The 27,535-nt window shown below is 38.7% G+C and overlaps 2 protein-coding genes across 5 annotated transcripts in view; one reads left to right on the top strand and one right to left on the bottom strand.

The window, feature by feature from the left end:
• The window catches only part of b4galt6 (UDP-Gal:betaGlcNAc beta 1,4- galactosyltransferase, polypeptide 6), a 29,611-nt gene extending 19,856 nt beyond the window's left edge, over window positions 1–9,755 (top strand). For 3 of the 4 annotated variants that reach the window (XM_086146412.1, XM_086146399.1, XM_086146421.1), the window contains 2 exons: window positions 1,102–1,203; window positions 2,098–9,755. In XM_086146412.1, the coding sequence (XP_086002538.1) occupies window positions 1,102–1,203; window positions 2,098–2,245 (250 nt within the window). In that variant the 3' untranslated portion in view covers window positions 2,246–9,755. The remainder of the gene's footprint in view (window positions 1–1,101; window positions 1,204–2,097) is intronic. The other variant, XR_015106125.1, reaches the window with a different exon arrangement.
• A 2,826-nt stretch (window positions 9,756–12,581) lies between these two features.
• On the bottom strand, window positions 12,582–26,368 carry ttr (transthyretin (prealbumin, amyloidosis type I)). Its single transcript, XM_086146730.1, has 4 exons — window positions 26,236–26,368; window positions 18,324–18,463; window positions 18,116–18,251; window positions 12,582–12,858 (listed from the first exon to the last, which is right to left on the bottom strand). The coding sequence occupies exons 1-4, from the start codon at window positions 26,362–26,364 to the stop codon at window positions 12,751–12,753; spliced, it is 513 nt and encodes a 170-aa protein (XP_086002856.1). The 5' UTR covers window positions 26,365–26,368; the 3' UTR covers window positions 12,582–12,750.
• Window positions 26,369–27,535: the final 1,167 nt, after the last annotated feature.

Here is a 27,535-nt window from a genome sequence, read left to right as displayed (position 1 = left end):
GAGGGGTATGAATCAAAAGCCTCATTAATATACAACATATTAACTATTTTGCCATCACTATGATATTTGGAAATATCACAAAGTTTGTTGAGAGTTATTGGACTAATCATTTACTGCCACTAATAATGTTTTTATTGCCTCAGTAATATAAAAATTTCAACATCTTAATCAACAAAAAAACAAACGTGTCCCTAGTCCCATGGAATAGTAGCAGGGTATTTTATCAGAATCAGAAAAACTTTTTTTGTTCCTGAGGGGCAATTGGAAGGCGCAAGGGGTAGCATAGGGACCTAAAGCAGGTCCAACATCTATAAATACATCAAATAAAAACATATAATTAAATAAAAAACAAAGATACAATAAGATACAAAATAAAAATAAAGTAAAAAAAAAAGTGAAGTGAGTCCAACATCTAATTATACAAAAGCAAATATGGTGACATTATCAGCTTTACATGTCTTTGAGAGGTTTGAGAGGCTATATGATCCTTGAATGTAGATTGTGCATTACTACATAACAAAACCCATTGATGTTTTATATCAGTTTATCACTCCAAAACTGAGTCAGTTGATAAAAAAAGTATTTACAGAGGCAATCAACAGCTGAGGGAACTGTTTATAAAAAAAAACAAAAAAAAAAACAAGTCCCTTTTATGTATACTTGCAAAATCAAATTTTATCAAGATGGTCAGATCAAATTTACAAATCTGTTTGATCAGACACTTACCAACCTAGGTGTGACATAACAGTTTTTCTCTCTGGTGGATGCTGCCAGAGTATATTGTCTTAAACATGCAACCAGTGCGCCAACAATATTTTGTTACTAGATGGAGTGAGTACTTCATGCACCAACAATCTTTACAACAATCTTTACCATGTGCTCCGGCCATTTTAAGACCTTGGGTTCAGAGAGATGGACATCAAACCGACGAGGAAATGGATTTTGGCGGCACATTCACATCATGTTTGGCATTTATCACATGATGTAAACCAGTTTTAAGAAAAATGTAGAAACAAATTTAGTCAATCCTCTCTTTAAAAATTGCTGTTATTATTTTAACTACAAAAATACAAGTTTGTTTATTTGACTGTTTGCCCTCAGGGTTCACTATGCCAGTCTGAATGTCACACGGCCAGAGGGTGAGATTGGCAAGTACAAGTCCATTCCTCACCACCACAGAGGAGAAGTGCAGTTCCTTGGAAGGTAAAGCATATATTTTCCTGTTCTGCGGGAATAAAAAAAGAAACATAAAAGCCCTTACTGATACCACAGAGGAGCTCCACTGAATGCTACAGGAGGTCTTTCCTACCTGAGGCTATCAACTTTTTAATTCCTCTCCCTTCAACGGCACGGAATCTTAAAATCTTAAACATTGGTAAAAAGAGAATATAAAAAAAAGAAAGAAAGATCTCACCCACTTACTGTAAATTGTAATAGTTTATGTGTATAAGTGTTCATAATTGTGCAATACTTCATAACAGCTATATGTACAATATTTTTCCATACTCTCGTGCACTCCTTATCTTTCACTTGGTACTTAAGACCTTAAGACACTTTATGCTTTTCACCTGTTACTTAAGACACTTTATAGTTTTTTTGTATTTCTTATTCTCCCGCTTTTTTTTTTTAATGTTTATACAATTTTCTACTATTATTTATTATTGTTATATTTTTCTTGTAACTCTGGCACAACAATTTCCTTCGGGATAAATAAATTTGTTCTTGTTCTTATTCTTAAGAAGACCTATGCTCTGCTAAGTCTTTTCAATAATAATATTTTGACACATAAGTAACACTCAAGGTCCAATTTGGTTTGATGATTTTTTTTTTTTTTCAAAAGATCTAGACAGCAAGGCATTGATGTTTGGTTTGCCCCCAGTTACATGACCTGACCCAACATTAAGGACTTTACCTGTGCAGTCAGAATTAAGTTACCCCAGAAGTTAATTGTGGTGTGACTGATACTGCACAGATGCACATAGTGGTTGAAGGTTCTTAGTCAATCTTCAAAATCAGACTTGTTGGGCCTCGAGACATGTTTCTGCTCAGTCGCATTCCGCATCACTGCTGAAAGCTGATGGTGATGTGTGTTTCCAGGTACAAGCTGCTGAGGTATTCCAAAGAACGGCAACACCTGGATGGCCTCAACAACCTTCACTACAACCCCCTGGTCTCCCTCAGCTCCCTCTACAAGAATGTGACGGTGGACCTGCATCCTGAGCTCGCCCCCATCGCAGACTACTGAACTTCCCCATTATTCAACCCCATACCTGCCTGTTAATCTCCCATCACCCAAAACCCCACCCTACCCTCCCTGACATCCGCCTGTCTGTCTTGGCTTCCTAGCAACCCCCCAACCCCACTCGACCACACAGAAGTGGGTGTGATGTGTGCAGTGGGGGTGGGAGGTTAGGGAGGCAGTCTGGCACAACAACATAAAAAAAAAAGAAAAAGAAGAAAATCCGAAATTCAAAAAATGTCAAAGCAGCAGCAGCAAGTGTCATACAGTGAACTCTTCAGAGTGAGTGAGTGAGTGAGTGAGTGAGTGAGTGAGTGAGTGAGTGAGTGAGTGAGTGAGTGAGTGAGTGAGTGAGTGAGTGAGTGAGTGAGTGAGTGAGTGAGTGAGTGAGTGAGTGAGTGAGTGAGTGAGTGAGTGAGTGAGTGAGTGAGTGACACATTAGTTGCTGCATGTCTTTTTTTTCCGGCTTAACTACTAAAATGTTCACATCTTTCTCGGTTTAGGTCAGGGGGAGCAGCAGCATCTCGGCTCTGATGTTTACTGCAAAGCCTTACCGTGGCAGATCCACGGCTCCCTCAGCTCTGCACTGCTTCACCGTCACTTTACAAGCCAACAGATCCCTTGTTGTCTCCCCCATTTGATTATTTTTATTATTTTTTTTAAATAAATATAATTTATTGTCAGGCGACAGTGTAACTTCTCAGAAGAGGGATTGAAGTAACCCAGCGGTGTTTGTGCGCGATTTAAATGATTTTTCATTTTTTCACATTTTTATTTCACTACTTTTCTTCCAATTCAGGATGTTCTCAGAAGCACTCCTACCTGCCTGTGTCACTCAAGTGTTTTTTAATTTTTTTCTATTGATTTTTTTTTTTAATTCTTTTTTTTTCTGCACTGCTGCTGAATCCGCATGAACATGTATGTAAATATTGGCCTCTTAAAGCTCGTACACAGAACACAAATATGTAAATATTCGCCTTTAAACGCTCGGGCATATTACAGTGATATTCCAGTGGGTTTGAATTTTATTTTGGCAGCTACCTTCTTTCTGAAGATTTATTAAGACTGAGTGGTTTCTTCCTAACAGGAAGACGTTCTAGCGGTGTTTGGCTTAAAAAAAAAATAGAAGAACAAGAATCCAAATCTCTAGATTTGACATTATCTTTTGCATGCCTTAATTTATTTTTTTTTTTACCAGCTTTGTTTTTCTTAATATACATAAGTTATTTAATCAGATTCAGATGTGTATATTTTTTATTTTGCCTTTTGTTGAGCATTTTTTTGCCTTTTTTTTTAACTCGTTTGAGGTGCACTGTGTGAAAAGAGTTGACCTGCTCCTCAATAGGATGGAAGTGTGACTGAGCTGCTTTTATGATGTCTCTCTTCCATGACTTTGTAATGGGAGCAAGTTTTGGTCGCTCATGTGAGTGTATACTTTTTGTCTCTGTCCTGAGATGATTTTTTTTTTTCATTTGTTTTTAATTTTTGAAATTATTTGTATTAAGTAGTGCTGGACCATGTATTGAAGCTCTTCACTTCACTGTACTGTGCCATATGCTTTAGCATGGGGATTCAGGACGGGTGCATTTGGACCTGACTGTTTTTTTTTTGTTTTTTTGTTTGTTTTTTTAAAGCTTGTGAATGAGTCAGTGGGGCCAGAATGAGAGAACCCTTAGCATCAGCCTCACCCAGCTGGAGCTACCGCTGTTCTTGAATGGCGCAGTCTGAATGTAGGGCTGTGACAAGTTTAATTTCTTAAAGCTTTGAGCACTAAAATGTGTAGACAGAATATTTTTGACCAGTTCTCTGTTGAGATTCTCTTGAAGAGTTTTATTTATTTTTTTATTTTTTTTTTTAATTTGACCATGATTGGTATGTTTTCAGATATTTTCATTGACTTTATGTCCAAAGATTAGGACTCTGGCCATTTGTCAGACCTGGAGCTTTTTTCCCTGCCATTTCCTGTCCCCAAGTTTAATTTTGTGCATATTCCATCACTTGATAAACAGGGAGTCACATTCACAATGTGCATGTTGGGCTTATGATAAGTTATACTTTCAAAAGAAACTACTTTGGAGAAGGACATATGTATTTGTATGATAGTCTGCTGTCATACTAACTTAAGACCTGTTTAGACTGACATTAAAACCTCATACTGTATATGACCAGAGAAAACAATCATTATTCACCTTTCACCTAGATAGTTACTGAAAACCTAAACAGCTGAAACTTTTTTTTTTGTCTTGTACAAACATACTGGTATTTTACTGTGCCAAAGATTGAAGCCTGATACTAATGTGTGGGAGTAAAAAAAACAAATTATAATAACTAGCAAAAGAACAGGAATTTCAATTGCATCTTAAGCAAACCAGCCTTGCCACCACATACATTTGACGAGTACAGATTTTATTTCACTCTGCGGTTTCATCCAAACATTCTCTTCTTGATTTTCCCTTTCATCCTTTTCTTAAGCTCCAACTAAATCACAGCTAGTTTAACTCCCGATAGATAGGTTTGATCCAAGGTCTGGCCATAATCTACTGAGATGAGAATTTCCTAATGCTCTTTTTTTGTAAATACAAAGGAACCCTGCCACAGCTACTTTACACCGAAGGAATCTGACAAAATATATACTTTGGCGTTCAAACAATCCACTCAAAATAAACAAAATATTCCTGTGTTGAAACTAATTAAGGAATGCAATTTATTTCAGAATACCATGAACTGTTGGTCCTCTGAATGAATGTGATGTGTTAAATGGCAATGATAGGTCAAAATGATGTGGATTTAAGAGTATTATGATGGTGATTCATACAAATTACTTAATCTGAACTCAAAAGACAACAAGCAAACAACTTCAAAAAATCAATTTCTTCAAATGGAGTTCATCGCAAATCAGCCATTTGACACAAATATTGACAAATTTCTCCCTCACAAAATTTGGATTACAGGATATTCTATTACGGTTATTTTTAAAATTCTTATTTGTTTGGTCTAAACTCAACATCCATTTGATTCATATTACAGTGACGCAGATACTATGGTTTGTTTATTTATTTTTCAGTTGGGGCAGGTCTCATGATCAACAAACTGAACATAGTCAGCAATGTACACGGTAGATGGTACAAGATAAGGTCGAGGTCTTTAATGGCCAAAGTCCTTGAAGAAGAGTTAAAAAGTGTCATCAGTTGGTACACCAGGGCTCTTCTATGCGATCGTCAAGGATCTCTGCTCTTTCTCCCAAAAACCCTTGCAGCAGTGATTGCCAGAGCAGCCTTTATATGTTTACAGTTTGTTTTTCTTTCTTGTTTTTTATTTTTTATTTTTTTTCTCTGACATGGCTGAGCAGCAGTTGGCTCCATCTCCGCTTTCAGCACTTCATCATGTGGATCAGATTAGAGAGGAAAGTAGCAAATCGGTCCTGCCTTTTGCTGTCTCTAAGTCATGGTGGCTGTTAAGGTTTAGCTAAGTCGGCTCAAGCTATCTGGAGAAACAGTTCAGAAGATGAACATTTGCCTTTTTTGGGTAGCACCACAGAATTTGCACCAGAAAATTAATCACCTCAATTTGAGAGTTTTGATAGAACTAACTCCCCTCCCTGCAGAGGGTTATGTGACTTGGCTATAGAAGAGTGTCTCAGTTAATCAGATAAGTCCCGGCCTTTTTCTGAGTTTTTGCAGAACCAGGTAAGGTGCAGAGTTAAGACTGGTTAAAACCCTGGTTCCTTGGCAAACCACAATTATTACGTCTTACACGTGGTTATGTTTTGTCTCCCTTTCCATGAATAAAGTTATCCCTGTATTTAAATTTTCCTGTCTGCTAACAGGAAACACTTACCATTGTACATGCAGTTTCCTGTCACGTTTTACTTTTATCTGGACATATTTACACAGCAATTTTTCACAAATTTCAAAGAATACAAGTTAATCATATCACTGTGGCAGTAGATAGTGTTATTTACTGAAGCAATTACTAAAAGTTGTTTGAATCATAATTGCTTTTTTGCATTGTTGTGAACAACAGTTAATGGCAGGGACTAGGAAGAGGTCTCTCAGCTTGCTCTGTTAACTTTATGCTGTTCCTTGTTTGATTACTTTCTCCAATATTTCTGACCGACATGTTGAAAATCTGCTAACTCTAACTCTGCTACTTGTAAAGGACACAAAATTGGATTTGCCTTGTGCTTGGTACGATGAATAATTTTACTGAAAATGCAGCTGTGGGAAAGCTTTTAAGTTTACATTAGCTTTTTGCAGCTCATTCGTACGCTGCAAATTAAAGGGCTCTCAACATTTGCCACACATTGAATGGCCATTTGCCGAAAGTGATGTAACAAAAAAAACTATCATTTCATTCACGACACAGTAAAAGTTAAAAGAAGAGAATCTCAGCACTGCCTAGGCCGTAAAGGGCGTTTAGTATAAGCGCATAAGATCTGGCTCTCTTCCTTTCTCATGCACTTGGTCTTGTTTATGCAACCCAAGAAAATCCTCTGGTCAAGATGCCAAGTCCTACGTTGGGGAAATGATCCGTCCTCAAACAGTATTCAGAGTTGTCCCTCTTTTTGGCTCTGAGCAGCCTGTTGGATCAGTGTGTCCTGGTTTCAACTTTTTATTGGTTGACTGTCCCATCAGTATCAACCACATTTCGTGTATTTGTTTATCACAGTCTATTTCATTTTGTCTTTATTTGTGCCTTCAGTTTCCTTTCCATAATTCTATTTTACTCCATGAAAGCACTTGTTTAAATCTGAATTATTTGCATTTCCCATGTCATCTTCGCCCCATCGTGCCAGACTAACTCTGATGTACTTTCATATGGCCTGGTTGAAAGAGAATGTCAAGGATTTGTTACATTTCATCCTCAGAGTTCAATGAGATAAAAATAAAAATCTTTGAAAAATAGTTAAAAAGCATTAGCTTCTGGTCTTTTGCTGTATGAAGCACAAATAGTGTTGGGCATTTGGGACTCATCTAACACATGCACCCTTAAGCCCGCATAGTCTTTGCTCCGCATGGCCTCGCCCTGCCCACGTTTGAATATGTGGGTGACACAATGCCAAATTTCCAGCTAATAGTACACATGCATGATGACCAGGTGAGGTGAAAAGAAGCTTTGCTTTTGTGATCTGTGCTGCTGGCAGCTTTACACTGAAGAGCATGGTGTCACCAGGTCTTTGCGACTGCCTTCGCTTTGTCCTGCATTTGAGGACTTTTACACACTGTCTTTGCTTTCTGTGTTTACAAGGGACTTGTGGAAGTGAATGGAGATGCCTCTTTCTTATTTAACATGGATACCAGTGTTCAGTAACAAATGACGAATTTACTCAAGATTATATTTTTGCTGTGTTGTTACAGTTTATCCACCATGAATAACTATTGTGTGCATTTATCCACTTTTGAAAATATTAGTTACCCTAAGTTCATATCTTGGCCTTTATCAGCAGATGAAGTTTAGTCCCGATGGACCATAAAGACTGTCTAACTGATATATGGGGAATTCCTTTCAATTTCAAAACCTACATATCAGTAGATGCTCTTTATACTGATATAAAAGAACTGCCAGGAAGTGTGCTTAGAATACTTAACTTTTTTTTTAATGATAACTATATCTTTAATGTTATTCACCATCATTTATTCCAACACAGGTATAGAAAGTTCTGGAAATACCATTTACCATATATAGTAACAGTTCAGGCCAGCTAGAACTGTCTTTTACCTCAAACATTCCAGAAATGATTTTTTGGACAAATTTAGTTGTGGGTTATTTTATTTATTTATTCTTTAATTAGATCAGAAGTTCTCAAAAAGTATAGCAATTAAGGTGTGTGTTGATCAGTTTCTTGTTAAAGACTTATCAGAATATTGTTCTCCCCAGACTGAAAACTATAGTAAGAGCATTTAAATTTGAATATAAAAATACATTGTTTTACTTTTCTTTCTTAACTTTTCTACTAGAGACATATCAGTTTGGCTCTACAGATAAGATGTCAATTTGATGATAGCAACTATTGATTGATAGTGGATCATTGGAAATGTTTTGATTTATTTTAGATAAGTGTGATCTAAGAAATAACAGTTGAAGTGCATCATTTTATTCCAGAAGCTAATCACGCCAGCCTCTTCATTTCTTTTACGAGTCTATTCAATAGGAACAAGAATTCAGTGTATTAAGACCTATGCCACAGAAGATCACAGGGTAGCTCCAGAACAGCTTGTAATAGTACCACACTTCTTTATCTATGTCCATCTTAAAAGTCACACCTTGATTCCTTATAATATATAATTATAATTCCTTTATAATTTCCTATTCTGTCAGTTCAGTTGACCAAGCCCTTTTAAAACGAAAACGTGTCATTGTGGAGAATATTAGGCCAATACAAATTGGACTACTAGTGTAAAAATTGGAGTGTTGAAATAGTCCTAAATCCAAGAATTGGTACTTAACAAGACAAAAAAAAAAAAAAAAACAAACAAAAAAAAAAAACATGCCTATATATGACTTTTTGCGGAAAGAAAAGCAGGTCCTTGCATTTGACCCATACTTTTGAAAGTGTCTTTTCATCAGGACACTACACAAACCTTAGCACTCTGTTTTTCCTGCATAAGTACACAGAACAAGGAAGGAAGCAAATACATGAACTTTTCTGGCAAACAAAAAAACAGGAAAATTACAGACGCAAGGAGTTACACTCCAGATAATAAAACACTATCTGCTGGTGAAGGCTAAATTAGAATGTTGAAGAAAAATCCCAGTAAGCGGAGATGTATGTTGTGTTTTTAGTTGTTTGGTACAGGTATTTTATGTTTTTGTCCACTATTGTTATCAATGTTAGTCTACAAATGTTAGTTTTACAGAGAGCCTTTATGAACCCTCAGAGCAGCTGCTGAACTGGCCCCTGAAATTGGTGAATGAGGGGAAAAAAGGGGAAACAACTGATAAGGTGACATACCCTTGTCCTGCAGAGCTCAGCTTTAAAACAGACAACGTGACTCCTGCAAGCTTTGCTTTTTTTTAATGTATAATTTTGTTTGACTTTGTGTCTCTTTAAGTTGTTTTTATTTTCACTTGTATTGTCCTGATCATCTGATCAGCAGGTTCTTTGCCTCTGAACGGGTTTGCATAGAAAAAAAAGTACACTGAGCCAACCTTGTTAAGATGATAATGTAGCACGCACTCTGCACATGCTCAGTTCTGTCTCATTGCTCTTAACTGGCCCACAAGCATGTGTTAGAGCCCCTTCACCCCTTTCCCCAATAACCCTCACCTCCCCAGACATCACAGATTTTTTTCTTTTTGATTTTTTTTTTCCGTTTGTTTTTCTGTTTTTGATGTTTTATTTTACATGGTGAAGTTAAGCTTCATTTGCTTCATTGTCAGACCTCTGCAGTCTTTGGTAACAGACAGTATGATGATAAAGATGATATGAGTCTGACCTGTTGACCTGTTACTACTTTGTAACGTTCTTTTTTTCTTTGTCAACGGCAGACAAAATAAATACTTCATTGCCATATGATGGAAAGTGTGTTACTTGCCTACTGGCTTCTTAATATCACACATCTGCTCTACAAATGTGATATATAAATTTACATATGTATCCATCTAGCTTTCTTTGTAGATAAATAACTTGAATGAATATCAGGAATTTAAACATCTAATTATACAAAAGCAAATATGGTGACATTATCAGCTTTACATGTCTTTGAGAGGTTTAAGAGGCTATATGATCCTTGAATGTAGATTGTGCATTTCTACATAACAAAACCCATTGATGTTTTATATCAGTTTATCACTCCAAAATTGAGTCAGTTGATGAAAAGTATTTACAGGGGCAATCAACAGCTGAGGGAACTGTTTATAAAAAAAAAAAAAAACAAGTCCCTTTTAAGTATACTTGCAAAATCAAATTTTATCAAGATGGTCAGATCAAATTTACAAATCTGTTTGATCAGACACTTACCAACCTAGGTGTGACATAACAGTTTTTCTCTCTGGTGGATGCTGCCAGAGTATATTGTCTTAAACATGCAACCAGTGCGCCAACAATATTTTGTTACTAGATGGAGTGAGTACTTCATGAACCAACAATCTTTACAACAATCTTTACCATGTGCTCCGGCCATTTTAAGACCTTGGGTTCAGAGAGATGGACATCAAACCGACGAGGAAATGGATTTTGGCGGCACATTCACATCATGTTTGGCATTTATCACATGATGTAAACCAGTTTTAAGAAAAATGTAGAAACAAATATAGTCAATCCTCTCTTTAAAAATTGCTGTTATTATTTTAACTACAAAAATACAAGTTTGTTTATTTGACTGTTTGCCCTCAGGGTTCACTATGCCAGTCTGAATGTCACACGGCCAGAGGGTGAGATTGGCAAGTACAAGTCCATTCCTCACCACCACAGAGGAGAAGTGCTGTTCCTTGGAAGGTAAAGCATATATTTTCCTGTTCTGCGGGAATAAAAAAAGAAACATAAAAGCCCTTACTGATACCACAGAGGAGCTCCACTGAATGCTACAGGAGGTCTTTCCTACCTGAGGCTATCAACTTTTTAATTCCTCTCCCTTCAACGGCAGGGAATCTTAAAATCTTAAACATTGGTAAAAAGAGAAAAAAAAAGAAAAGAAAGAAAGATCTCACCCACTTACTGTAAATTGTAATAGTTTATGTGTATAAATGTTCATAATTGTGCAATACTTCATAACAGCTACATGTACAATATTTTTCCATACTCTCGTGCACTCCTTATCTTTCACTTGGTACTTAAGACACTTTATAGTTTTTTTGTATTTCTTATTCTCCCGCTTTTTTTTTTAATGTTTATACAATTTTCTACTATTATTTATTATTGTTATATTTTTCTTGTAACTCTGGCACAACAATTTCCTTCGGGATAAATAAAGTTGTTCTTGTTCTTATTCTTAAGAAGACCTATGCTCTGCTAAGTCTTTTTAATAATAATATTTTGACACATAATTAACACTCAAGGTCCAATTTGGTTTGATGATTTTTTTTTTTTTTTCAAAAGATCTAGACAGCAAGGCATTGATGTTTGGTTTGCACCCCAGTTACATGACCTGACCCAACATTAAGGACTTTACCTGTGCTTTAGAACACTGAAAACCTATCATGTAGGTCAAGTTTGTTTTTGGTTCCTTGGAGGTCCCTGCCTTTAGCCCCTCAGTATTATTTGCAATTAATAGTGTAATACTTTGTTGTTGTCATTTACAATATATATATATATATATATATATATATATATATATATATATGTATGTACTGTAAACCAGTGGTCCCCATCCCCCGGGCCGGTACCGGTCCGTGGATCAATTGGTGCCGGGCCGCACAAGGAATAAAAAATCTTTTATTTTGAAAAACGACCTGATTCTCTCGGTTACATCTCGGTCACTTGAGCGCCAAAAATGTAATCGAGAAGCTAGCAACATGAGTAACACAGATGTCAGGCGGAAAGTGTCTTTTCGAAGGGAAATAAATGCTTATTATTACAGTCGCAATATAAACAATCTACATGTACCGCGCACAAAGTGAATTACAAACATTCTTCCTGGATCCCCCCTGTGTTTGATTGTAGTCCATTTAAAACGCATCACTCAAAAAATCCCAATTTTTCATCATTAAGCATTTGGAAAGAAGATATTTACTTCATGTTTACTTACTTGGTGTTTGAGCTCAGAAGATTGGACTTAAATCTAGCTAATTGGTCTACTTGTATTTCCATAAATTCCTTGATGTGGGTTAAAATTTCATGAAATGCCCCCTTTGTCCTATGAGTTATTTGGGTAGGTTTGAAACACACTTAGGTCTTGATAACTTTGAGACCTTGACAAAGAAGTGGCCTCAGTTCAATATTTTGCCCCCCTCTGGAATCACTTTCCATTCACACTTCAATAGCAGACCCTCCCCCTTACCACTAACTTAAGTGGGATATGTTCTTCCTCATTCAGAAAAAAAAAAACTGCACCACAACTTATCTAGGAGGATACTGGCACGCTTGATTATCCATAATTTATTAATTTTTTTGATTTTTCTTTAGGAAGATGAAAGAATACACAACATTCAGTGGAACTTAACAATGCAGGGTTATAAAAACCCCAAACTCTTTTAATGGCCTGTTTTTGGTATGGCCGTTGGTCAATGTCAAAACAATTGCAGGAAGCATTTACAGAATTTTAGACACAACAAAATAGCAAGTTATCCACTGAGTCAGTTTAAGTCAGTTCAATATAAACCTTCTGAAGATAGAAAAACAATAATAACCCTGGACTTTTTTCCACATGTTCTTTGGAAAGAAGTAGAAGAAAACTCAAGGAACTTGAAGAAAATCATTTTTATTGGGTTAAGGGAGGTACCTTAACACTTAGCACAAAACAAAAATAGAACAAGTATTTATAACAAGGATTTTTTGTTTAATGTCAAAATGATGCTGTCAGAGCTGATGTCACCAGAAGCTTCTATTCTTTATAGAAAAGCACCTCAGTGTATCACACTTCTGCCTCGCTGACCACAGCAGTTGTTGTGTAGGAGAATGGGCTAAGCAGTAGGGCCAGGGTGTAGTGCCGATGACCTTCAGCGTGGGCCTGAAACACCACCTACCCACACACACACAAACACATGCAACAGTGTGTCAAAACATGCAGGTCAGTGACAGGCTTTTAAAAGTCTATAGAGCGAAGGGCAAAGTCGTGTTTAAGGACAGACAACCATCAGAAAGGAACACATTTTCTTTCCTCTTATCACCTTAAAAATGTTAGTTGCTATGCTAATACAATATTTGAACTTAAGTTGACTGCACAACTCACTATAATAAAAGTTTGGGAAGGTTTTTGTTTATTTTCAAAGACAATATTTCTAAAGCTTGAAATGCAGATCTAGTTTAATCTAATTCAAAATTTACTCCAACAAATTGTTGTTGAGTGCAGAGAATTCCTTGTTGAGATTCTTTTTAATTTTCCAACTTTCCTCAGTATGAAAATGTTGGTTGTCAAAAGGCTTGACTTCAGGACAGAGTGATCCCAGAAGCGTTTCCCCACTTGAACTGTCATAGAGCAGACAGCTGTTTCAAGATGCTAACGCAAACATTGAGGAAATTCTAGAATGAGCTCTGTCAAACGTCAGAGGCTAGCAGCAGTATGACCTCCTATAAAGTGGAGAATGAGAAGGTAATTATAGGTAGCCTAAATTGTCACTTATGGGAAAATAAAAACCTGGGCAAATTAGCAGAAGTCCTCGTAAAGGATTTCAATTCATACTTTTAATAATTTTATTTAGGGTCATGTGAAGTGTAGTTGGTGGTTTTGTTTCCATTATTGTAAACAGCTTAATGCTGAGTGTCCTGTGCTCACAGCTGACCCTTTCAAAGTTAAGCCATCCAGTTACACCTCAAATATGAATATTAATCACTGTTACTCCCATGTAAATTTCAGCCCCATAACTGAATGCTTTAACTTGTGATTGAATTTAGTTTGTGAGTTGATACTATTATTATTCAGATGATCAAAATGCTGAGAGAGATGGATCACAACTTTTGACTACTTTTTTTTCCCCATCAAAAGTTGATATCTCTTAAAGCTGATGACATGTTGGTCACTGGCTGGCGCTCATTCATTTAATCACACATTAATGGTCTATTGCCCTTTTCTCATGTAAAAAACAGAGATGTGAGAGAATGGCTCAATGACACCTGTTGTGAAAACAGCAACAGCAGGGAAAATCCTCATATCTTTCTGAGGATAAAAAACAGAAAACTACAAAAACAAACAAACGAACAAAAAACAAGGCTGTATGCTGGTATTTTGGTATGATTGAATTTATGCAAACAACGGAGGTGAACTCCGGCAATTGGTTTGAGCTTGTCATATGGCGGCTACAGAGATATTTTTGTGCTTATTCGTGAAAACACGTAAATGTTAGTACTTCAAAATTCATATGAGCTTCTATGTGCTTGCTATGGTTGTTAAATTTGCGTTTGTTGGGTTATTGTATGCATGTCTTACCTACGGCCCGGGGGCCACATCCGGCCCGTTGGTCTTTTTAATCCGGCCCGCCAAAGATTGGTATAGAATTCATACTTGATGTGAATGATTGAATGAGTGGATCAATGAATGTGGGAGCTCAAACGGGAGATTATTTCATTTTTGGAGCTACTTTTCCTGAGCTGAATACCAAAGATTGGCTTTGTGATTTAGCCTTTACTGTGGACATACTGACACACATGAATACAAGGGAAAAACTGGTTTGTGCATAAAATGTTAAAAGTCGTTGTGGTCCCTGAGCCAAAAAAGTTTGCCCACCCCTGATCTACACTCTACAATCCCGGAGGTATATTTCTCCACATAAACAGCTGCATCTTTCAAATCGCTACAGAAGAATCCTGGATCTGCTTTTCCACACAGGAACAACTACCCTGCTTGTCATAATTTTGATGTTCATGGGCATGTGTGTTGTGTGTATTGGGTTTGGTTCAGATGTAAGTGTAACGAGATTCATTCAAAACTAAACAAGCATCATAGCTTTTCATTGTAGGTATATCTGAGATGTAAGATCACTCCATGGTAGCTACCTTCTGAAAATACTGTAGTTCACATTTAAGAAATCTTGATGAATGAACCGAGTTGACTTGCCACAAAGTGGGAAATAGAATTTGTTGACATAAATAACGACTAAGACACATTAAGACACATTAAGTAACAAACTATTGTCCAAAACTAAACTTGTACGACCAAACTAATTTGGTTGTACGTCAACATTGAATTATGGCTCCCAATTTTATGCTCTGACAAATCAAATCATATCATCCACATATTAGCAATAGATAAAAAATACACATGAACTACTGAAATGAAATTGTCTTCTTACTTGCATTAAAATTTGTTATCTATTTTATAATTTCCACACTTCAATTTTCTGGTGGAAGTGAACATTATATCATTTTTTTGACTTTACAAGTGACTTAGCAGAGGGAGTTTCTGAACTCCTGGCCTTTTGTATTAAAATACTTTGTGTCAGAGTCAACCAAATTGAAGAGTTCATTTGGCACCAGTGGTCCCAGAAAGCGGTTAAGGCGATAACAGCCTCTGGCCACTACTTATCAAGATAAAATGCATCTGCAGTCCCTTGTAATGTGGTTCCATCGATCAATTTACTCTCTAGCGTGACCACAGCTTTTCCCATAGTCAGCAAAATAAGCACAATGGTGGTATTTCCCTGTCATAACGGTCACTGCACTGTAATGGGGTCCACTAAAACCGGAGGCAAAGGTCAGTGCTTTCATGCACTTAAAGGGGGAGTCACATTCATGATGGGTCATCAGTGTGACTATATCATGATGACGGCAAAGCTGTTCTGGAACTTACCCTGCAAAATTTACACAAGACATCGATCTTTATCATTTATTGCTGTTTATTTATCTATTTATTTTTAACTCTAGCTTTGAGTTCCTTAAAACAAAAAAAATGACTTTGTAAATGATGAAATCCTACGGATAAAATGCGAAATATCAGTTCCCATTTTCTTCTTTTGTGCACTCCCGGGGCAACAATTTTGACAAGAACTGTTCTATTTCACTTTTGACAGAATATAAATAGATAATGAAAAATAAATGAATGATCGAATAAAAAAGAATATTCCTGTAATTGTCCTACAGTGGGGACATTTCAACCACTTACAGCAGAAAGTGGACAGTGCAAGAAAAAGGTTAACAAAAATTGAAAACTAAAAAGTTAAATCAATATATACATATATATAAACAGGATAGAACTTGTTTAACAAGTTGCATCTAAACAATATATGGACAGTATAAACATGTGCAAAAGTGGCAACTAGCGGTGAACAACAACAAGGCTTGCAGTCGTAACACCTGTGGTGTCTGAGTGGATGGATCTGTGGGAGAGTGAATAAATGGACAAATGATGCTTCCTGTTCTTCTTTTCCCTACAATCTCTCTTTAGTGGTCACCACAGCAAATCAACCTCCCCAATTTTACACTATTCTCTGTATCTTCTCTCAAACCAACTAACTTCATGTCCTCTCTCACAACATCCCTAAATCCTTCCTCTAGGCCTCCTGCCAGGGAGTTCTGAACCCGGGATCCTTCTAACAGTATATTCATTATCCCTCCTCGTTGGATCACCAAACCATTACTGTCTGGCAACATTTTCTGTCCCTCTGATGGACTCATTTGTGAGAACCTCAACATCTTCATCTCTGTTACCTCCAGCTCTGCTTCCTGTCTTTTCCCCAATGCCACTGTTTCTAAACCATACAGCAGGCCTGGCTAACCTGTGGCTCCCAAGCCAAAAGCGGCTCTCACGTTTATGTCAATTTTTGTATATGTGTGTTTTTTTTTTGCTGTGCACAGAGAACCCCGGATGCGACACGCGATTGCACAAGTAAAAAACACACACACAAAATTCGACATGCACTTAAGAGCCGCATGCGGCTCGGGAGCCACAGGTTGGCCAGGCCTGCCATACAGCATCACTGGTCTCACCGCTGTTTTGTGCACCTTCCCTTTAATTGTGGCTGATACTCTTATCACACATTATCCCTGACACCATTATACACAGTCCAACCTGCTTGAACATGTTTCTTTACCTCTTTTCCTCACTCTCCATTGCTGGACTTTTGATCCTACATACTTAAAATCCTGTATATCCACTCAATGTAGCCTCAGTGTTCCACTTGGGTCCCACTCATTCACACACATGTATTCTGTCTTCCAGTGGCTAACCTTCGTTCCCTTGGGCTGCATTAAATACAGGATTTCTGCAACTGTACACTTTCAAACAAGAATTTGATGCCATATCATGCCTGCACTCCATCTTTACTGGACTGGTTAGTACAATCTCTTTTTACTGTATTTGTGTGTTTTCTAATTTCTGAGAAAAAAATACAAAGGATTAATCAAAACACAAAAGAAGGTTGAAAATATTTTCATGTAAAAGGAGTTTTCTTGCCACATTTTTAAAAATTGTATGATATGCTGAGGCGATTTCACAACCAATGGTTTTATTTTAGCTAAAAATATTTTGTTACGTTTCAATGCGGGATATTTATCATTGACTTACTTTTATAGTCACTCACCAAGGGACTTGCCTTACCTATCTATAAAATAAAATCGATTTGACTTAATGCACTTTACCTGCCTTAGTGTGCATTTGCTTTGTCTTGCCAAAAAAGAACAAACTGACAGAATGATAGATGCGTTCATACATGGCCTTATGTGACTGTTATTTTCTTCATTTTCTTAATTTTTCTCTTCTTTTTTTTACCCAACAAGGTTACCATTTGGTTCAGTTGTATATTAATTGGATAATAGACAAGTATGAGAATTTAAAGTAAGTTTGAATCAAGATCCGGATTCTGTATGATAATTTTCTATCTTTTGTGGAGAAAGTAGTTCTCTGCAATTAACCCATCATAGATGAACCATAAGTGGTAGGATGCTGTCCACCAGCCCCAGGGGAGCAGTTAGGGGTTCATATTCAACACCACGGGTTCTTACTCAACACCACTTCAACAAGCTAGGAATTGAACCAGGAATGTTCGGTTCTGAAAATAATTGTTCCGAAGATGATTGCTCTACCTCCTGTACTATGCCGCCCAATCTTGTGGATTAAATGTTCAATGTATGTCAACACCCTGGTCACTAACAATGTTTCAAGAGTTGCACTGAGTGTTTCTTGTTGCACTTTTCTTTTGAAAAATAAATACCTTTTGGCAGCCTAGTTGTGCATATTGCCTCTTTGTTTTCTATATTTTACTGTGGGTACACTGTATACAATGCAGAGGTGAGGTTGTCCAATGACAACCTTGTAAATGACTTGTCATGCTCTGATTTTTACTCACTTCCGCTACTTCATGGAAAGGTGTACTCCCTTCATTCTTCCAGTAAGTCTTGGTGTCAAACTCAACACGATACACTCCTACTGGGAATTCTTGTTCAGTGATCAGGTTGTGGATCTCTCCAGTGGGGTCAGTCACTCTGCAGTAAGAAGAGGCCAGAATCAGATATAGATGACTATATATGTGCTGTGACCTTGTTTTTTAGACATACCCAGCAGCAATCTGTGTCCATCCACCATCATCATCTTTCCGATGCACCTTCAGTGCCACTGATCCAGCTGGCGTTCCTTTCACCGCATCCAGGATCTTCACCATTAAAGGACATTTTGTATCTGAGCCTCCATGTTTCTCCTGGAGAAGGGATATACGTGTTCACATTTTCAATAGCCACCCTTGTATATTTAATCATCTTGTGGTTTAATGTCCCTGACCTCACTTGTCCCTGCAAATCGTACACAAAATAAATACACTACTCAGCTTAACCAAACTGGCATTCCTTTAACCCCTTGTCCATCCCTTTGTGTATTTGTCAGTGGTGGGCCATCAGGGCCTGCAAGGCCTTCTCTGCTGGCCTAAAAAAATATCTGAATCACAAACGTTAATTATATTTTGTCCATGAAAACTTATTAAATATTCCAAATGGTCTGTTCCCTTCTTTCATAGCTTTTCTGCTGGTTGTGCCGCTGCCAGACATACATTTTCATATTAACCAATCACATTCCAGCCATAATCTGTTGTCAGGCAGGGTCAAAGTCAAAGGAATCTGCCTGTGTGTGTGGGGGTGGGGGGGCTGCACAATCAGTTCTGCAAGCCCTTTATGCAAATAATAAGTGTTGAGGACGCTGTTGCTTCAACCAATCAGATTTTGAGTGGCGACATCAAAGCCTTCTAGCAGGCTACAGCAAAGTCAGCGTATTCACACCCTCTGATTGCATAGTCAGATTGGAAGTGTATTAGCAAGGAGAAGCGCACTAGCGAGCTGCGAACAGAAATATAGTTGTGTTTGTTTAATATCGGTATTGTCAACCCACAATGGCTGCAGGAGGAGAAGAAACGGATTTAGTTGCTAATATATTGTTAAAGTTGTTTTCTAGATGGAGTTTTGAAGAAAAGCTGGACATAGTAAAGAATGGTCAGGTAACTCCTAAGCTAGCGAACCTGTCACAACCAGGAAAAGGATTTGTCCGACATTTTCAAGCCAAGAACTATGGCCCTGGCTCACAGGCTCCGAGGTACACTGACAATTGTATTACTGGAGACGAAGCCCACGGATAATCTGTACCACAGAATAATAGAACTCTATTTGAGGAAAGGAAGGAGGATGGATTTTGTCTATAAATGATCAGATTTTGGTGAGTAAAATGCTGCTATTTTCCTTAATAATACTAAAAGTTTATAAGGTTGTTATTGGTATTTATGTGTTGCAGCTGTTTGCTATAAAGGCATTTATTGTGGCTTCTGACCGTTTTTGTGGCTCCCGCCACGGGACCGGACTTTGTCTCGGTGTCTTCAGATGTCATTCAGGGCAAACGTCATAATGGTCAGAAACTGATCAAGCAAGAATGTTTTTTTCAAAGTTAGGAAATACACTTACGAGATGTCCCGGGCCAGAGATATCCCGGGCTAAAATGAATGTCACCCCGAGAGGATCGTTCAACCTCTCTGCTCACCCACTGAGACGCGTCCTGCGGATGTGCAGGTGAGGAGGTTCCGGCTCCGAGCCGAGGAGGCGCGGTCATTTTATACCATCGCCTCAACAGTCCGGTTTATTTCCTAATAAGGACTTGTTTTACACACTCCTGGAATTTGGGCACTTGAGGTGCCGGGCCGCGTCCCGGACAAAGCCGCGGAGTGCGCGATCGATTACGCACGGGGGGGGTGTCAGTGGAAGAGTAGAGTTTGACATCCCTTTGACATCCCGTTATGCACCCCCGCGGGCGAATTTTAACCTTACACGAGTTATCTATCTGCGATGCACCCCACTTTATATTGCATTTCTGCATAATAAAATGCTTTTTTTATAGCCATAAACTAATTGTTGGGGGGTGGATTGATTCGGAGCACCACTGAAGGCCTAGGTGCAAAGGGCCACTGGTATTTGTGTGTGTGTGTTAACCCCAGACCCTGGCTTGTCCAACCTCCCGCTGTGCTATGTTTGTGTTGTTTGATCACATGTATTCAGTTAAGTTCACAACTTTTTTTTTTTTTGCATGACATGTAAAAATAAATATCTATTATCAATGTTTGAATTTCTTTTTTTCATGGGATTATATGATTTCAAATTCAATCTAATTAACTGTGATGTCAGGACTGACCCATGTTAAACCTGGCAATACGCTATCCCCCAATAACAGATTTGCACAATACTAAAATGGCCATAATGGCTACAAAATTAACCACATATACCCACTACATACTTAGAGACTGAATAAGAAAACTAAAAATATAGTTTAATGAATACAAGATAAGGCTGTACTGCAACAATTCTTTTTTGGCATGTGCTATTTATGGTTCGGTCATGTACAGAAGAGGGATAGAGAATATATTGGTAGACGGATGCTGGAATTGGAGCTGCCAGGCAAGAGGTCTCGAGGAAGACCAAAGAGAAGATTTATGGACGTAGTGAGAGAGGATATGAAGGTTGTTGGTGTGAGAGAGGAGGATACAGAGAATAGGGTTAGATGGAGAAAGTTGACTCGCTGTGGCGACCGCTGACGGGAAAAGCCGAAAGAAGAAGATTTAGTAAGAAGAAATCTAACAGTATCCACATCATGTACAGCTGGATATGTATGCCCTTAGACACCCTCGAAAATGTAAGAGCTTCTCTGTTAAAAGCCAGACTGTCATTTTGCCTGTTATTGTGATGAAGAACCGAATGCAGCCTCAGGGTGGCATGGGCTGGTGTCTCCCTGAGCCAGCCTCATGGGGGCATGGAAGGGCATCTGTCGTAAAACTTCTGCCAAAAACACACATGCGAATCAAACTGAATAATGAGATCATACCGGATCGATCGAGGCCGGGGAGACAGATAGGAGAGTACTTGGTGTATCATCTGGAAGGACAGTAGATAAGGAAACGTGGTGGTGGAATGAGGAAGTGCAGGAATTAGGTTAGCAAAGAAGAAGGACACTGAGAGGACTGAAAAGAACAGACATGAGTACAGGGAGATACAACGTAAGGTAAAGATAGAGGTAACAAAGGCAAAACAAAGGGCGTACAATGACCTGTATGCTCGGTTGGACAGTAAGGAGGGAGCAAATAATCTATACAGGTTGGCAAAACAGAGAGATAAAGATGGAAAGGATGTACAACAGGTCCGGGTGATTGAGGACAGAGAGGGAAGAATATTGACAGATGCTAGAAGAGTGATGGGAAGATGGAAAGAGTACTTTGAAGAGCTGATGAATGTGGAAAATGAAAGAGAGGCAAGTGTAGAAGAGGTGACTATTGTAAACCACAAAGTGGCAGAGATTAGTAAAAGTGAAGTGAGGAAAGCATTGAAGGGGGTGGACAGTGGAAAGGCAGTTGGTCCTGATGATATACCTGTGGAGGTGTGGAAGTGTCTAGGAGAGGCAGCGGTAGATTTTCTGACTAGATTATTCAACAGGATCTTAGAGAGTAAGAAGATGCCTGAAGAATAGAGGGATAAAGTTGATGAGCCATACAATTAAGTTATGGGAAAGAGTAGTGGAAACTAGACTGAGAGTGGAAGTCAGCATTTGTGAACAGCAGTGTGGTTTCATGCCTAGAAAGTACTACAACAAAAAAAAAAGTACTACAGATGCTGTATTTCCTTTGAGAATGCTACCAAAAAGTACAGAGAAAGCCAGAGGGAGTTGCATTGTGTTTTTCTAGACTTAGAAAAAGCATATGACAGGGTGCCAAGAGAGGAACTCTGGTTTTGTATGAGGAAATCTGGAGTGGCAGAGAAGTATGTTAGACTGATGCAGGACAGGTATGCTAGCTGTGAGAGGTGCGGTTAGCTTTTGGGGTAACAGAGAAGTTCAAGGTGGAGGTCGGACTCCATCAGGGATCATTTCTGAGCCCTTCTTGTTTGCAGTGGTGATGGACAGGCTGACAGATGAGGTTAGACAGGAATCTCCATGGACCATGATGTTTGCAGATGACGTGATCCGTAGTGAGAGCAGAGAATCGGTTGATGAAAATCTAGAGAGGTGGAGGTATGCTCTGGAAATGAGAGGAATAAAGGTTAGTCGCAGCAAGACAGAGTATATGTGTGTGAATAAGAGGAATCTAGGGGCAACGGTGAGGCTACAGGGAGTGGAGATCAAGAAGTTGGTGGATTTCAGGTACTTGGGGTCAACAGACCAGAGCAGTCCAGAGCAGTGGAGAGTGGAAAAGAGGTGAATAGACAGGTTCAGGCAGGTTGGAATGGGTGGAGAAAATGTCAGGGGTACTATATGATAGAAGACTATAAGCCAGAATGAAAGGAAAGGTGTACAAGACAGTGGTGAGACCAGCAATGCTGTATAGCCTAGAAACAGTTACAATGACGAAAAGACAGGAGGTAGAGCTAGAGGTCGAAGAGATGAAGATGCTAAGGTTCTCTCTGGGAGTGACCAGGATGGATAGAATCAGGAATGAGTCTATCAGAGGCACAGCACATGTTAGATGTTTTGGAAAGACGGTCAGAGAAGCCAGACTGAGATGGTTGGGTCAGAAACAGGCGAGGGATAGTGAATATATTGGTAGATGGATGCTGGATTGGTGCTGCCAGACAGAAGCTCTCAAGGAAGACCAAAGAGAAGATTAATGGACGTAGTTAGAGAGAATATATGAAGGTAGTTGGTGTGAGTGAGGAGGATACGGAGAATAGGGAAAAGGGAAAAACCAAAAGGAGAAGAAGAAGAAGAAGAAGTGTGATGTAGAAGCCAATCCCTCAGTGACCTCAGAGGCTTGAAGTGCCTTAGATGGACTGTAGATATTTTTTCTCCAACCAAAAAAAATCCCTATTTCCGACACCGCCACCCTATAGCAGCCCAGACAACAGATGTCACAGGTGAGTGACCCCGCTATTTCCTCCACAAATGTATAGATCATAATCCAGTCCCTCTCTGCCCTGAGAATGTCTGCATGATTGATGCATGAAGATTTTTCTGCCCTGCAGATATATAGATGAATGTAAATTATTTCCTTTAAATGGGGGAGAGTGTGTTTAAAGCATACAAAGACATTCATAGTTTCAATGTATTTTATTTGGAAATGAATTCTATGAAAGTCACAATTTATTATCAGAAAGGGATCGCCCAGTCTGTGCTTGTTTCAGAATTATTGTGGATAGCTATAACTGTGTCTTTAGCCTTCCAATGCTCCAAAAAGTAGTGGCTATGAGATCATACGCTGTGAAGAAGCTTGGAGAAACTCGATTGTTTGACTTTTGAGTGCCCTTTGGTGTAGTTCAACATTGTGTTAGTTCCTTTTTAAAAACTGCTATTAGCTCTGCAACTGAAAAGGTCTCAGCTTAGGAGGGCAGCTATAACAATGGGTTGATTTGATGTAGCATGTCAATATCGCTATTCAGTGATGTGTATTGGAGCTTTATACTTTACATTTTATACTATATAGCTGCAAGGGTATTCTCTGCATTTTACCCACCATGGATGAAATGTCAGCAGTAGGTGGCCTCAGAGCCCATACTGAGAGACAACTTTATTCTTATTCCCAGGGCTCAAGAACAAAATCATGGTTCTTTCTGTCCATGACACTTCAAATTCATGAGGAACTCAGATGCAAAACTCCGAGGAGGACCTTATAGACTCACAAGTCATGCATGGCAAGTGTTGTTGTAATCTGACAGAATTAACAATTTAGTGACAGCACAGTAAGAGTGAGAGGATTATTTTCCGGCCATTTTAGTGTGTTAATGTCAAGGATTGAGCTACTGCAATGATGTGTATGGCCTTGGAATTGATTTCCTCTCTGTGCTGCTCTACATCTGTACATGTTGTTTGGCCTTTGCAAATTTGTTGCATAGTTATCACCATGTTTCGAAACAGACATTCTCCTCTGTGCACAATGTCCAGGGAACCTCTTTCCAAGAACTACAGGTGCTTCTAAAATTGTCTTCATTTGCTGTCACATGGTCAAAAAGCCCTGCCCAGATGACATGTTGAGAGAAATAGGGCTCCAAGAATAGAATTACATCATTTTATTTTCTCAGCTCTGGGAGCAATTGTTGTTGTTGAGAACAATTGAATAATTGTTCAAGCATTGTTCTTGCTCCTTGCGGTGTATGTAAGGGCCTTAAATATTACCCTTCTGTCTTTCGGCTAATCAAACAGAGCAGTGATATTCTCATCCACATCAAAAAACCACTCACTGAAACTTCTGAACCCAAAACATGACAATTATTACTCATTTCAAAAATGGCCAACTATTTTTAAGCCCCTCCTTATTGTGGTGGAGGCGTTTGCGCATACTAATGATCGTAGGAACTATGTTGTCGAGGGCATTATGCCCCTGATAGGATCACCCAAGGTAAACAGGTCCTAGGTGAGGGACCAGACAAAGCGCGTCTCAGAAGACCTTCCCATTATGAATAAAGGGCCCAGAAACAGCTGAGTCACAAGGCAAAGCTCTCAGTTTACCAGTCTATCTACATTCCTACCCTCACCTATTGTCATGAGGAGTGGTTAGTGACCGAAAAAACAAGATCACTGATGCAAGCAGCTGAAATGAGTTTTCTCTGCAGGGTGGCTTGACTCTCCCCTAGAAATAGTGTGAGAAGTTTGGCCATTCAGGAGGAGCTCAGAGTAGAGTTGCACCCGCAAGGAGAGGAATCAGATGAGGTGGCTTGGGCATCTGGTCAGGATGCCCTCTGGGGGAGGTATTCCGGGCATGTCCATCTGGGACAAGGCTACAGGGAAGACCCAGGATGAACTGACGAGCCTATAGGCTGGCCTGGGAACTCCTTGGGATCCCCCCAGATGAGCTGAACCATGTGGCTGGGGAGAGGGAAGACTGGGATTCTGCCTTGGCTGCTGTCCCTGCGACCTGACTTTGGATAAGCTCCGGAGGATGAATATTATTAAACTTAAATCTAAAGCCAGCATTGCTTGCTCAACATCATGTTTAATTATTCTCACTTTAAGCCGTTTGTCTTGTTTGTTTGACTCCTAATTCTCCATGAAGCCCCATTTGGCTTAGAAACTGTATGTTTCAAATAATATCTCAGACTCAGGTTTGTCGAAAAAGGGTGAAAAAGGGGTGCCTAATGGGTTGGTATGTGACGCCAAGGGGGCTCTCAGTGTAATTCATCAGGCTGTTGCATTAGGAGTGAGAACATATTTTACCTTATCAAATCCAAAAATAACAGACACAATTCTGCAATATGCAATATGTCCAATGGGACAAGGTAGAAAGTACAACGGTGTAAAATATTGGATTGTCTGCTGCAAAACAGATTTACAATAAATAAAATTTCAATGCACAAATATTGTCAAATAATGCACATATTACATATAGCAACCTTCCACCTCTAGTTTCTACCGCCAGTCATGCTTAACTTATCCTTGCTAACAAATCAATCTCCATAACTATTGATATTCTTTACGTGTTTTTTGGTAATTAGATATTCTTTTATTTTTTTGGGGGGGTGGGGGTGGGGTATCAAAAACTGCCCCTCATTCATTTTTCTCCAATGCCTTGCCTTAGTTTTCTTAGGCAAGTAGTTTTCTCTCTCATTTCACACATACCAAGAAAAAAGTCAAAGCCAGTAATGTTTTGTCCAAGGTGCTTTCCTGGCAGCTCAATGAGTGAAAAGTACTGTCTTATTACAATATTAGACAATATATATAAGACAATATTAGAAGCGTTAAATCAACTAGTTTCATGTTTTTGGTCGAAGCCTAATTAGTCCCATTACTAAGCAAGTTTTTTTCCCCCCTTGAACCTTACTGGGGCTGTAATTTCTGATAAACAAATGTTCAAGGACAAGTTAAGTATAATTGTAAGATGTAAAACTGAAAAAATACAGTCCGGAATGAAACCCACTGTCAAGGGTTTGAAGTTTCACAATCATGTCTAGAGGAAAAACAAAGTTGAACATCAAGGCTTTGTTAACACATATATAATAATCAGGCAACCACCTCTTATACACTCACCGTGGGTATTGTGTTGCAAAACAGCAAAGCAGAGGCCAGCAGCAGAAAGTGCAACGGTCGCAACATGATTAGCCGATGGACAGACCGACCCACCCACAGAGGTAAACTGTTAAGACCTGAAAGCCTCATTCGGTGCTCTTATGAACTGCTGTCCTGTCTCTTGCCCTCCCTAAAGCAACATGTTGCCGGCTTACGTCATTACCTGGACAATGAATAACTGCGACTAAATCAGCTTTGTCCACAATAGCAGCATGTTCAGTGATCACACGTCTAATGGGTTTATCCTTTCTGATTTAAAGTAAATGATTGTTGTCTTGGCACAGCCCCCAGCACTATTGGCCAGTACTTCAACAGTTACAGTAGTTCCCAGATTGGAGGGGGTTGCTGTGCAATGTTGTCTGACTTTTCTTGGTTTGCTTTGCTTTAGCACCACACTTACAACACAGTATGTCAAATGAACCAAATCCCTCAAACAATATCATGTGGTTGTGACAATCCCTTCCCCTTCCTGCCCCTTTGGAAGGGGAAGGGGATTTGCTAACACCAGTCCCGGAACCCCAATAATCAGATGGAGCTGAACCCTGGGTGACTAAGCCTTTGCTGTTGCTGCCCTAACGCTCTGGAATTCCCTGCTGCCAAACTGTGACTCTTTAACAACCTTTTGGTTTTATTTTAATTTATTTTGTTTGTTTTTGTTACATTGCATTCTTTGAGTGTCCTTAAAATTTTGCAATCTGATCTAATTTTATCATTATCGTCATTATTATCATAACTTTATCATTATCATTATCATTATTATTATTATTGTAATTTATAATAATTTTTTATCACTATTGTAAATAATAATAATAATAATAATAATAATAATGATAAAGTGATGCATTGATGCAGTGATGCATTGTTCAGCTGTAAAGACTAGAGAAGAAGACAATGGAAAAAAGAGGCCTGTTTATTATTGGACAGAACAAATGGCAGGTATTCCATTCTTTTGGACACTTTAATTAGTGGGACATGTCCTTTTTTAACATTAAGGGCACAACATCCATCTGTGTAATTAGAACCCATTGATGTCATTCTCTCGCTCAATATTTTGAATCATTTGTTTATACTCCTGATGCCCATGATGTACCACATTGTCTCTACCTCCGCACTTCGGTCTCGAGCCGGTTCATTTGCTTTTTGACCTTAAACGAACTGCATGATAGATTGGCTGGAAGTAAACCAAGATCTGTCTTTTGAAGCGGTTTAGGGTTAGTTTATTTGATTCGACACAGAGTTTGTTTGAGTATTCACACCAGCC

Source organism: Fistularia commersonii, chromosome 1 (genome assembly GCF_037954325.1).
Source record: "Fistularia commersonii isolate RoL2024-O1a breed Wild chromosome 1, RoL_Fcom_v1.0, whole genome shotgun sequence".
NCBI lineage: Eukaryota > Metazoa > Chordata > Actinopteri > Syngnathiformes > Fistulariidae > Fistularia > Fistularia commersonii.
Note: the sequence above shows the minus strand (reverse complement) of the source record. Positions and strands in the feature narration are given on the sequence as shown.

Coding starts and splice junctions, on each gene's coding strand:
- ttr (XM_086146730.1), bottom strand. CDS start 26,364: ATGAGGCTTTCAGGTCTTAACAGTTTACCTCTGTGGGTGGGTCGGTCT. Junction 18,464..26,235: donor TTTGCAACACAATACCCACG/GTGAGTGTATAA, acceptor TCCCTTCTCCAG/GAGAAACATGGAGGCTCAGA. Junction 12,859..18,115: donor CTTTCCATGAAGTAGCGGAA/GTGAGTAAAAAT, acceptor GTGTGTGGGTAG/GTGGTGTTTCAGGCCCACGC.